The sequence below is a fragment of the Varanus komodoensis genome, unplaced genomic scaffold (assembly GCF_004798865.1).
Source record: "Varanus komodoensis strain SLA01 unplaced genomic scaffold, ASM479886v1 scaffold6_2, whole genome shotgun sequence".
Lineage (NCBI taxonomy): Eukaryota > Metazoa > Chordata > Lepidosauria > Squamata > Varanidae > Varanus > Varanus komodoensis.
In genome coordinates this window covers 5,695,690-5,708,480 of record NW_025336346.1, presented here as the reverse complement: position 1 = coordinate 5,708,480, position 12,791 = coordinate 5,695,690, and the positions used below count along the sequence as shown (strand labels likewise).

The 12,791-nt window shown below is 43.4% G+C and overlaps 1 protein-coding gene across 1 annotated transcript in view; it reads left to right on the top strand.

Annotated features, from left to right (window-relative positions):
- DNAH1 (dynein axonemal heavy chain 1) overlaps positions 1-12,791 on the top strand; it is a 134,316-nt gene that overhangs the window by 50,950 nt on the left and 70,575 nt on the right. Inside the window, exons 25-30 of the mRNA XM_044451247.1 lie at positions 4,034-4,174; positions 5,302-5,465; positions 5,999-6,112; positions 8,003-8,191; positions 10,735-10,840; positions 12,174-12,287. Coding sequence (XP_044307182.1) covers positions 4,034-4,174; positions 5,302-5,465; positions 5,999-6,112; positions 8,003-8,191; positions 10,735-10,840; positions 12,174-12,287 — 828 coding nt within the window. The remainder of the gene's footprint in view (positions 1-4,033; positions 4,175-5,301; positions 5,466-5,998; positions 6,113-8,002; positions 8,192-10,734; positions 10,841-12,173; positions 12,288-12,791) is intronic.

Below are 12,791 nucleotides of genomic sequence, written 5' to 3'. Positions count from 1 at the left end.
CTAGTTGACAGCCATCTCTGCTAACAGATTGCTGAAGTGCATTTTTTATTATTTATTTATTTAGGAAGCTTCTATGCCGCCCCATTCGCCGAAGCCTCGGGGCGGCTCACAACAATAAATAACACTATAAAAACAATATAATTGGAGATGTCCTGGCCAAAGATGTAAAATCAATACATAATATTAACAATTAAAATGACATTTAAATAAAAAGGTCTTGGCCTGGTGCCGAAAAACAAATAATGACGGCGCCAGGCGGACCTCTCTGGGGAGCGCATTCCATAGATTGAGCACCACCGCAGAGAAAGCCCTCCTCCGAGTACTTACCCTCCTAATTTCCTTCACGGAGGGTTCCCGGAGAAGGGCCTCTCCCGCTGATCTCAAGGGATGGGCGGGCACATATGGATGTGAGCGCTCCTTTAGGTAACCAGGACCCAAACCGTTAAGGGCTTTATAGGACATAACCAACACCTTGAATTGGGCCCGGACTTCAATGGGGAGCCAGTGAAGCTGACAGAGGACTGAAGTCATGTGAACATAACTCCCCGTCCCCATCAGCAGCCTGGCAGCTCTACTTTGAACCAATTTGGACCATCTTCAAGGGCAGCCCCACGTAGCGCACTTTACAGAAGTCTAGTTGGGAAGTCACTAATGCGTGTGTCACTGTCGCCAGGCAGTCGTTCTCCAGGTAGGGACGCAGCTGATGGATCAGCAGAAGCTGAAAGAAAGCGCTCCTTGCCACGCTGTCACCTGAACTTCCAGTGAAAGCTCTGGGTCGAGGAGCACTCCCAAGCTGCAGACTTGTCCCTAAGAAGGAGTGCAACCCCATTCAGGACTAGGTCAAGGTCCCCTTCCCTGAAGCCCGATCCGCCTACCAACAGGACCTCCGTCTTGTCTGGATTGAGCTTCAGTTTATTGGCCCTCATCCATCCCATTACCTCAGCCAGGCACCGGTTCAGTACAGCCACTGCTTCATCTGGATTGGTGGAAAACGAGAGGTAGAGCTGGGTATCATCAGCGTACTGATGATTCTGCAGCCCACACTTCCTGATGACCTCTCCCAGCGGTTTCATGTAGATGTTAAATAGCAAAGGGGACAAAATGGATCCCTGCGGTACTCCATGGCATAGCTGCCATGGCGCAGAGCCATAGTCCCCAGCATCACCTTCTGGAATCGGCCACAGCAGTGCCTCCAACCCCCAATCCCGCTAGCCTATCCAGAAGGATACCATGGTTGATGGTATCGAAAGCCGGTGAGAGGTCCAGAAGAACCAACAGGGACGCACTCCCCCGTCTTTCTCCCTGCATAGGTCATCATACAGGGCGACCAAGGCAGATTCAGTACTGTACCTGGGTCTGAAGCCAGACTGAAATGGGTCCAGATAGTCAGTTTCATCCAAGAGTGCTTGGAGTTGTTCTGCCACCACCCGCTCCAACACCTTGCCCAAAAACAGGATGTTGGCCACTGGTCTATCATTAGTGACCATCTCTGGATCCAGTGACGCCTTCTTCAGGACAGGTCGGAATACCGCCTCCTTTATAGGGACAGGTACCCAGCCATCCCTCAGAGAGGTGTTAACCACTTCCAAGATCCAGATCCCTATCCCGTGCTTAGCGTTGTTAATTAGCCAAGATGGGCAGGGTCCAATAGGCAAGTGGTGGGATGTATTCGTCCAAGCACTTTGTCCACATCATCGGGCCACAGTAACTGAAACTCATCCATCAATTTTGGACCAAACGGCGATGTTGGTATATCCCCAGAAGCCTCTGGGTCACTAGTGGAGTCCAGCCCGTGACAGATCTGAGCGATTTTCTCCCTAAAATGCTTGGCAAAGTCGTCACAGCGGGCCTTCAAGGGTGGTACCAGATCTTTCTTAGGGCCAGGATGAACCAGCCCTTGTACCACCCGAAAAAGCTCCACCGGACAGCATTGTGAGGAGGCAATGAAACGGAGAAGAATTTCTTTTTCGCTGCCCTCACCACCACAGTATAGGCCCGATAATGGGCTATTAAGTGTGTTTGGTCAGATTCATCCCGTGATTTCCTCCACCTATGCTCTAGACGTCTCCCAACCCGCTTCATCACCTGCAATTCAGGTGTATACCAAGGGGAAGAGTGGGCTCTGCTCAGCGGAAGAGGATGCTTGGGAGCAATTGTGTCAATAGCCCTGGTCATTTCCCCATTCCATAGTTCGACCAGAGCATCGACAGGAGCAGCAGTCTTGTCAACCGGAAACTCCCCCAGAGCCTTCAGGAATCCATCCGGATCCATCCGGCTCCGGGGGCAGACCCACACAATCGGGTCCGCACCCTTACAGAGGAAAAAGCCTCTCTCGATCACAAACCTCACGAGGAAGTGATCTGACCATGACGGGTGTTAGACACAAATTCCTCACCCTCAGACCACTCTCTTCCTGCCCCATCGAGAAAACCAGGTCCAGAGTGTGTCCACGTTCATGGTACGGGCCTGTGACATGTTGAGACAGCCCCATGGCCGTCATGGAGGCCATGAAGTCCTGAGCCACCCTGGTCAGACCAGTCTTGGCGTGGAGATTGAAGTCCCCCAGGACCAACATCCTGGGGGTCCTCAACACCAGGTCCAAGAAGATCTCCGTCAGCTCAGGCAGGGAGTCTGTTGGGCAGAAGGGTGCACAGTACACCAAGAGAATCCCCAATCTGCCTCGGTCGCCCAACACCAACTAGAGGCACTCTAGCCCCGGCCTTGAAGGGACTGGAAGCCTCGTGAGGGAGATGGAGGCTCGGTAAACCAAAGCAACCCCCCCTCCCTTCCTTTCCAGGTGTGGACAGTGCTGAACTAGATACCTGGGTGGGCACATTTGAGAGAGGGCGACATCCCCCCACTCTCCCGCCCAGGTCTCTGTTATGCAAGCCAGGTCGGCCCCTCATCCACAATCAGGTCGTGGATGAGGGACGATTTGTTGTGGACCAACCTGGCATTAAGCAGCAGCACCGTCAGGCCCAGGGAGCGGTTGACAAGACTACCTGGAACCCTCTGGCTGGGGGTAAAACCAGAAGGAGGGACAGGTGTCAACCATCTTTCCCTCCTCCTTCTAGGCAGACACGTTAAACCCCCACCACTGTAACGTCCATTGCCCACAACCACCCCAATGGCGGCGCCCACGCACTCCCCAGGCAACCCAACCGTCGACATGGCCAGGAAACAGTTTAAAATACAATAAAAATGTTAGAACAATATAAAACTCCTCGTCTACCCCCGATATAAAATTCTACCCGCTGAAAGAGTCCCTCGCCAGCCCAGCCCCCGCACGGCCATGAACGGCCACAAACGGTGGCGACTGCCCTTTGGCCATCACCCTTTGGCTGCCGGCCCCAGGCCGCTGGCCCCAGGCTGCGTCCGGCGAGTTTAACAATTTTTAACAACCTCCTTGATTTTCCAACTGTATTCTTGGATCTTAATAGAGCATATGACGGCACTTCAATTTCTGCTTCAAAGTGCTATTTATTTTGGGTAATTCTTTGAATGCTTTGCGCAATACAGATTTCAGGAATAATCCAAATGAATGGCATGGTAGGTAGTCTGTGCATTAGATTTTTAGACTGACCAACAGAGCTCATTGATAATAGATATGATAGGAGTTCCTATCATACCTATCTTCCACAGCTCACGAGATCTGAGGGCCAAATTTATTTTAGTTATATCTGGATGGTATTTTGGAGAAATGAATGTATAAGAGGATATCAGATAACTGTGCTTGTAGTTACTTTATACATTCTTCTAAATTCTACAAGAAAAAAATTAACACCAGATGTACAAACATATTATCTCTGCTTTCAAGGATTTCATTGTAAAAATGTAGTGATTACCATGTATTGGCAAGTATCATATAAATACCATGTATCATATAAATATTTAGATAAACAAAATATTAAATTAGTGAGAACAGTGGCATCTAATATAAAATTGGCTAGATTCTAGTCATGGAACAGGGATGAGAAAGGGAAAGGAGGTTATCTATTATATTTGCTATTCAAATAATTTGTTTTTCATAAAGACACCACGGACAAAATGGGTCTTAGAATGGCCAGGCCAGGTGACCATTGCTGGATGTCAAACCTTTTGGACAAAAGAAGTGTCAGAGGCCTTAGAAGCTGGCGATTTGGCCACCAGGCTGTTTCCACAGTTGAGTGCTCAGGTAAAAATGTAATTTAATTGCACATTTGACTTTCATTGTTTCTGCACTGAAAACCTGCTTTTGATATCACCCACTAGAGCAATGTTCTCCAACCAGGGTTTGGCTTCCAGATGTTTAGGAGTAGAGTTCCCATTATCCCTGCTAGTTTAGTGTGTAGGCTAGAACTGATAGGAACTGTAGTCTAAATCCCATTTCGGAGGGTGAGCCAGGTTTGGGAACCCAGCACTAGAACAGTAAGTTTCCTGACTTAAAATCAAATGAAACTTACGAATTGGACTAATTCATCTCAGAAGTTGAGAAATTATCCCGGATGCTAGTAAACCTGCATTTTCAAAAACTGAGAGATATAGAACATCTCGGTGGGCACTAACAAAGGTTACACTGTTGGTCATGGTTGCCACATTGCCTATCACTGTCTTCAGACTGGTTAACCTGAGTGCTTCCTGCCCCCAGGTAGACCTTCCTGGGCTATAAGATCTGCATCGCAAGCCCTGCTCACTGCGTTTTCATCCCAGAACATGAGATGGGCAAGCATGTGAAGCAGTGTTGGTGCTAGAACTCTGCAATTTCCTGGCAGAGATTTGCCTGGCTGCTGTGCTTCTTTGTCCTTTAGACAAAAATCTAAACTACTTATATTTAATCACCCCTCATTATTTAACCAGATCTCCATTACACATTCTAAATCAGCATGCTCATCCAAGATCACATGTGGATTAAGTGTGTTCCAATTCACTGACCTGGCATTTAACAGCAGGATCTTAAAACCTGGAGAGTTGCCTCCATAACAGTCAGAGAACCATTGGCTGCAGAAAAGCTAGGAAAGGGGAACAGCATGTAGATGTCCTTTCTTTATCTCCCCTACATTGGCCAGTCCATCCCTACCTCCACACCTCTTCTGCCCGCCATATACAAGATTGTGAGACCCAGTTCCCTATTTTTCCTTCTTACTAAGCAAACACTTTAAAGCAGGAAATTCAGAAAAGGGTGTATGGTTGCTTTTTCCCTTAAAGAATATCAGTTTCCTTACATACTTTCTTACCCAGTACAGAGCTGGCTAAAGAATACCAAGTAGATTTCAGGCATTTCATCCAGTTCATGGACTGACATGTTTTGCTTTACTTGCACAGCTGAGTGATCTAGTTGCTCTTGTACGAGGGAAGCTGTCTCGGATGCAGCGGACGGTGTTATCTGCTCTCATTGTGATTGAAGTTCACGCCAAAGATGTCGCAGCTAAACTTATTGAGGAAAATGTCATGAGTGAGAATGATTTTGAATGGATTTCCCAGCTCAGGTGATTTCCTACCATCTATGATTGCTGTTATTAGACAGTATGGTGATTGCTGTTTCTAAGAATGAGGTATACAGACCAGACTGGGCCAGACCAAAACACTGCTTGAGAGAGAGAGAGAGGGAGGGTGGGAGGCAGAGGCCTGAGGCCCTTGTGCATCAAGTAATCCCAGCATGACTGCACTTCATTCCTAAGACAGGTTCATATTATCCTTTTTCCTCTGAATTATGTCAGTTACTGAGGTGTCATTGACTTTATTTTTTTCTTGGTCATAGGAAATGTCTGTGAAATCCAGTAAACTGGATGGAAAGGGAGCTGTGCATAAATAACTGTTTAATCAGGAAATGCCCACTTGGTAGATTATGTGCAGATCAAATATGCAATGTCTGCCAAAGAATAAAAACTGCTTAGTGTAACCAATGTACAACCAGTCAAATATGATTGTAGTGTTGTAATGATATACCAAGTCTGATGTTAAATGTGACTCTTGCAGTCTTCCCACTATATATATGCTGCATTTAACTGTTTATCATTAGGTACTACTGGACAAGAGATGATTTGTATATTCAAGCAGTGAATGCTGAATTTATCTATGGCTATGAATACTTGGGCAATAGTGGACGTCTAGTGATCACACCACTCACTGACAGGTGTAGTAGCTTCTTTCCAATAACGAAGTATTCCTGAACAAATGCACTTCTCTTTGAGAGTGGAAGCAGTCTTTGTTCAAGTCAAACAGCCTCTGAGCCATGGGCCATCTTAACTGGAGCAGGTCCCAGAATGTAGGCTCCCCCAGCAAGGTCAAGGAAAGGCATTTTGAAACACCCGAGTAACAGCAGTGACTTGGGAATTCTCTGTGTTATTGAAGAACGGGTTACAGTGAAAGTCTAATCCAGTTTGGGAATTCAGATAGGATAAAGTCAGTGATACCAGGCTGAAACAGAGCAGAGGAAGGTGCTTGAGGGAGGGGCTAGGACTGAAGAAAGCTGCTATAGCAAGAAAGAAACACCGTCAGAGAAGCAGGATGCTACAAGCAGGAACAGGCAGGCAAGCAGCAAGACTGCAAAGTGCCTTCGTGCCCAGGCAAGGTCCAAGAACCAGTCTGGACATTCATAGACACTGGGCAAGTGTAAAAGGTACCAGTGGGAAGCTAGGGCTAGAGTTCAGCAAAGAGTGGGGGCAAGAGTGTCATGAACAGTGTACAAGTTGAATGTGTTTCAGAGAAGTACTGCTGAGGAAAAAAGCTTTTTTTAAAAAAATAACTTTTGGTTAATAGAGAAATGTAAAGCAATATGTAGACATTTTCTTTTGATAGTAACAATGTAATGTTCATTTACATGAATGGAAGATATATTGCACCTTCTTCAGGTTAAATATTATTATTACATTACATTTCTATACTGCCCATAGCCAAAGCTCACCGGATGGTTTACAGCATTTAAGTTGCCATCCAGATTCCAGGCAGGCCCAACTCTGCTTAGCTTCCATGATTAGGCAGGATCAGGAACTTCAGGCTATATGAAAGCTGTTAAAAATATGACTATTAATTTCTCAGAAATGGTAGTAGAAATGGTTTAAGCAAATAGTCCTCTGTTGGTAATAGAAAATGATGGATATTCACAGTGCTTTTTTTGTAAGAAAAAAGGTGCCGGAACTCATGAAATTATTTACCTTTCGCATGTAGTCAATCACTGTACACACACCCACACACATCAGTTGTGTAATGAAACATAACAGTCGCCGCTCACAATAAGCACTCAGCGCACAACCACACAACTAATCACAAGCTGAGCAGCACCACAAGCCAAGCAGCGCCATCACAACCAGTGCGGACGAAGTACGCATGCATCGGATTCGAAACACAAGCAGCCTGCATGCACCGTTTTGCCGCCAACCTGCTACGCTCGACAGGGTGATTCAAATCCACGTGGACCGAACATCAAATTTTCAAAAGTTATTTTTAAAACTTGGAAAATCTGTCGAAAAAAGGTGCCGGAACTCTGTTCCGGTGCGTTCTATGACAAAAAAAGCACTGGATATTCATCATTAAGCAGTATGGCTAAAATAGTTATCTGTGTTTTTATATCATAGAATCTATGTTTTAAAATATTATTGTGCCTGATGATGAACTTCAGTATTGAGTGTTCATACTTAGGTACAGCTAATATCTAATTGATTTCTGAAGTGCTAAGACAATTGTTCCCATGAGGTTTATCAGGTACATCTTGCTTCCTAATCTAGGTCAAATTAATCCTCAAATAAAAGATCAGAAAGGATGCTTAGATTGGGTGGGTTCTGCAGTGTTTAAATCCTTTTTTAGTATGTAATTTTCAGGTACTTGAGTTGAGTTGTATTTTAGTGAAAGTGGTCTCTTTCATCTTAGACCACCCTTGTAGCATAGCATAAACTATTGCAAGCTGTATTCTTACTATATTAACATAGAGCTAATCATAAACATTTATATAGAATCATGCTTGTCTAGTATGGGGGATGACTTTGAGATGCCTTCCTGCCTAAAAATTATTTGATTCTTTGGATAGATGCTACCTGACACTTACTGGAGCGCTGCATTTGAAATTTGGAGGTGCCCCTGCAGGACCAGCTGGAACAGGCAAAACAGAGACAACTAAGGACCTGGGAAAGGCTTTAGCTATCCAGACTGTTGTGTTTAATTGTTCTGATCAGCTTGATTTCATGGCAATGGGAAAATTCCTGAAAGGATTAGCCAGGTACTAAAGTAGAGTGGCATATATGTGCTATAGGACATGTGGAATTTAGCTGATAGGTCAAAGAGAAGAATTGGTATGCCAGTCAGTATGCATGAATCAAGGTATTTCTGTGACAGTTGAATAGTAGAGGGGAATCTATCATGACTGAGAACAAGTGGATGATGACAATTTACCTCATAGAAATCTCTTATATTTCCTATCTGTGAGTGTCACTGAGAAGCAGCATATATCTGGTCCCAAAGAATGAAAGATAACAGAATAAATGTTTCACTGTACCAAGTCATTGGTTAAAATGCACGTAATCTTTTGATACATGGCTGGCTTTACATAATGACTAGGTTTAATGAGCTATACTACTCACACAAGGGTTAAAAGCCCATGTATAACCTTGCATAATCCACACATGCCAGGTTCACATGACATGACAACCCCTGAGCAGGATTTGCATATTCAAAACAGTGGCTGCACAGGACCTACACCCACCACAGCCTCCCTGTGGGTGAACTAACCCAAGTGGATGTGAACAACCCATTATGATACCCTGAAGGATGGCATGTTAAATAGTTTGACATGAAGACTGGGACTGCATGTTGGCTCATTTGCATAAATTGATCAGGCATTTTCACAGTAAGTCACTGTTAACAAGATTTGCAGCAGAGATGCACACAGGTGGCTGACCAAACAATAACAGATACCACAGCGCAGTCTTCTCCTGTAAACCTAGACTGACAGGATCCAGTCTGGATTGCAGTTGAAGTTCAAGATAGAATGCTCTCATTGGTCTAACAGACAACAATACACTCCTCAAGAAGTGCTTATCTGGGTGCCATCACTATCAACTGTGAAATGAATAGTAATCCACTAGAAATAGAGCCTTTTCAGAGGTGGCACCTCTGGCATGGATCTCACCACCACCCCAGGATCTGACAGATCCACTGAAGAGATGCTTTAAAAATGTTTATAAAGCTATGCTGATTTTACTATGCTGCTCCTGCCTCCCAGGATATCAATTAGTCCTGTGAATTGCACTGTTTAATCAGTTTTAATGTGACTGTTATAGTTTCATTTTACTATAAGCCACTTTAGTGACTTATGACAAAGTACAGATTTAAATATACTTAAATGAATAACCTAGCACTACTCATATTTTGCTCTTAATAAGGAAAGGCAAGAATGCCCCAGGGTCATATAAGGTTTGGCAATTAGAAAAAATCTTTATAGAACTTTGAAGGAATCTGTAGTATGCCAGCCCATTTTTGCTTTGCTTTGCTTTGCTTTGCTTTGCTTTGCTTTGCTTTGCATTGCTTTGCATTGCTTTGCATTGCTTTGCATTGCTTTGCATTGGCGTGTCATCTTTCCCTGATATCCGTTTGAGCTATTACTTATACTTGGCACATTGGTACAATATCAGTTCATCCTATTTAAAGCAGTAGGCACAATCATTGCAAGGTATGGCAAAGGACTTTTAAGTCTGTCTATTAGTATCACAAGGTATAATTAATAACATACAGTGGATTGAATACTGGAGTAACACAAGTATTATTAACAACTACAGCAATTTCATTTCTATACCACCCAATAGCCAAAGCTCTCTGGCTGGTTTATAATGGATATGTAGGCAAAGAGATGACTCTTCCTGACTTTGAGCACTGAGCTGCAACAAAGAATCACAAAATGATGTGAATCCTAACTGTGAAATTCACGAACAGCTGCAGAGAAAAGCAAATGCAAGAATACACAAATCCAAAGACTCCCTGGATGTAGATGCCATAGGATTTTTGCCATCATTTTGTAACTGATTTTTTTGTGGGGTGGGGTGGATGCTGGGCTATATTTCTAGAAACTAGAAGGACAGTGAATTTCTGGTAACATCATCCTTGGTTTGCGGCACCACATGATATTGCCACAGCTAGGAGAGGAGCATGATTCTAGTCATCAATTGATGGAGGACTATCCTTTACAGAAGAAAGGAACCCAGTCTGAATCCAACAGAGCATAGCCATTAGCAATGTATAATATGTGTGAGAGCTCAGACGGGTGCTGAGAACAGGAATATTTAAAGTATTTTCCTGTTTTCACTCTGAAAAGTTGGGTGATAAGCATTTGTCCCACATATAGCCTCCCACAGATTCAGCTTGGAGTAGAAGGTGGCATACAAATGTCAAAATAAATAAAATGAACAATGGCATGTTTTGTATTTGATAGAACTAAATAATTGCACTGTTGCAGATGTACAGAGACCCTATTCCAAATATTTAATTTCTTGCATCCCAGTTTGGAATTGGCCTTTCAGTGCCGTAGCCTATGCTTGTAGTACTAAGGTCACCAGATAAAGTGTTTCTGTATGCTTGTTGTGTGTCAGTGCACATGGGTGTCCTTTTAATATGGCCTCCACACATATACATACATGGCAAAAAGTTGTAACATCATAGCAGAGGATTGTTAATGGTCATTCCCTCTACTCCCTGCATTATCTCCCATGACTTTGAAGACTGCCTGAATTGCTAGTGACTATTGATACTGTCTTCTTTTCATACACTTAGTTCTGGAGCCTGGGCTTGCTTTGATGAGTTCAACCGCATCGACATTGAAGTGTTGTCTGTAGTTGCCCAACAGATCACAACCATTCAAAAGGCCCAACAGCAAAGGGTGAGTGGAGGGAGTATATCTCCAGAGCATGCTAATAACAGGGAAAGACAGGACCTTGTTTATTTCTCATTTATCTCCTGTCTCCTGGAATCAAAATGGATGTTCACCAATACATAAGAGACTAGGATCTTATTTTCTTGTTACATTTCCTTGAGCACTGTGTTCAATGGCATCAAAATAGCTGTCCACATACGAATAGCAGTACCAAGGTATGCACACTGTTTTGCAACTGGTGTTTCTTCAGTGGTTTCTCCAGTGTTGCTACAACCCTCCCCACTACACAAGTCCCCATAAAACGGACTTTAAGTAAATAAAGCTGTAAATAACCAATGCAGTGATCCTGTTAGTATTATTTGTTTCACCCAAGAGAAGCTGAATTCCTGTGACAGAGGATTTCTTTACTGTTGGGAGTTGTGGTGTGTTTGACCAAAGCCATCATAGACGCACAAATACAAAACTTGTTTTGTTCACCCCATTGGTGATTGTCTGGTAAAGTCTTGTGGCATTGTATACTCTTCGGATTAGATCACATCTGTGATTGTTTGAGTTGAATTTATTATGAGAATTCTTCTGCATTTTTAATATCTATTGTGAACCTGTTAACTTTCTATTACAAAATTAAACTATTTTTCATGTTTGATTTATCTATAATTGTTCATGGATACCCAGTAAATCCATGGAGTTGCTGGAAAAATGATTAAAACAGAAGAAATAGGTCCTGTTCACATATAATGACAACCCTTTGGTTTAAAAAATGATGAAGTACTCATAGCACCCTTTTCTTCTACTTTAGTACATAACCCTTGGTCAGCTCCTTCATTAGTTGTACAGCATGTTCTGAAAACCAAGATAACAGTTAATAAGGGCTAAACAGTTCAACAGTTAACCCTGCAACAAACCATGTGTTAACCACTGGGTTATTCAGTCCCTGAACAGCTCAGTGGTACAAGTTCATTTAACATGCTGCATAACCTTTCAAAGAGATGATGATGGGTTGTGTACTAAAGCAGAACAGGGTTTTAATTGATGGGATGTACAGACAAACTCAGAATCTCATAACAACAGTAACAGCAGCGTTAGTGGGCAATCAGTGGATGAACCTTGGTTTGTATGAGAAAGAAACATTGCTACACATCAAACTGGGTTCCAACTGTTTTAATTAGGTGTGGGAGTTGCAAACTCACTACTGGGTAATATCCATTTTTGGACCAGCCCCAGTAAGGCAATTTTGTTAGATTCCTAGGGTTACAAACATGATACAAACATGATTTTAATGCAAGGTACTTTCTTAATTGCAAGTTATTAACTGTGAATGGACTTTAACAAATTCCAGGTGGACCGCTTCATCTTTGAGGGAGCTGAGATTCCGCTGGTTCCCTCTTGTGCAGTCTTCATCACAATGAATCCTGGCTATGCTGGTCGCACCGAACTACCCGATAATTTAAAGGCAAGTAAATGCTGCTAGACGCTGCAAGATGCTGCACTCAGTTCATATAGTTAGCTCTCTTTTACTTGCAGATAATAGTATAAACTGAAACAACTTCATCCTAATTTGTCTAATTATCTTAATCAATGGGAATCACCAAGTCGAGGACATTTTATTCTGCGGGGAGCAAATACACATCTCCTGAATTCAGAACATTGTTCTACTTTTTAAAATTCAACAGCTGTGTGAGTACAGAGCTAGATTTTAGATTTGCAAAACCCCCATCAACTCTATCCAAGCCTCACAGTAGTTTAGTTTTGTTTTGTTTAACTCTCTTATAGTCATATTGATGGGGTGGCTTAGCATGCCATCTGAATCCCCTTTGTCTCCTGGGGTGTGCTTCATAAGCCACCCTGGAATGGCTTATAAACCACCCCAACTCACCATGACTTGCAGTGGGCTTTCAGAATCCCTCCCCCAGCTTAGCATGTCATCCAAACTCAGATGACATCCCAAGCCACCAGC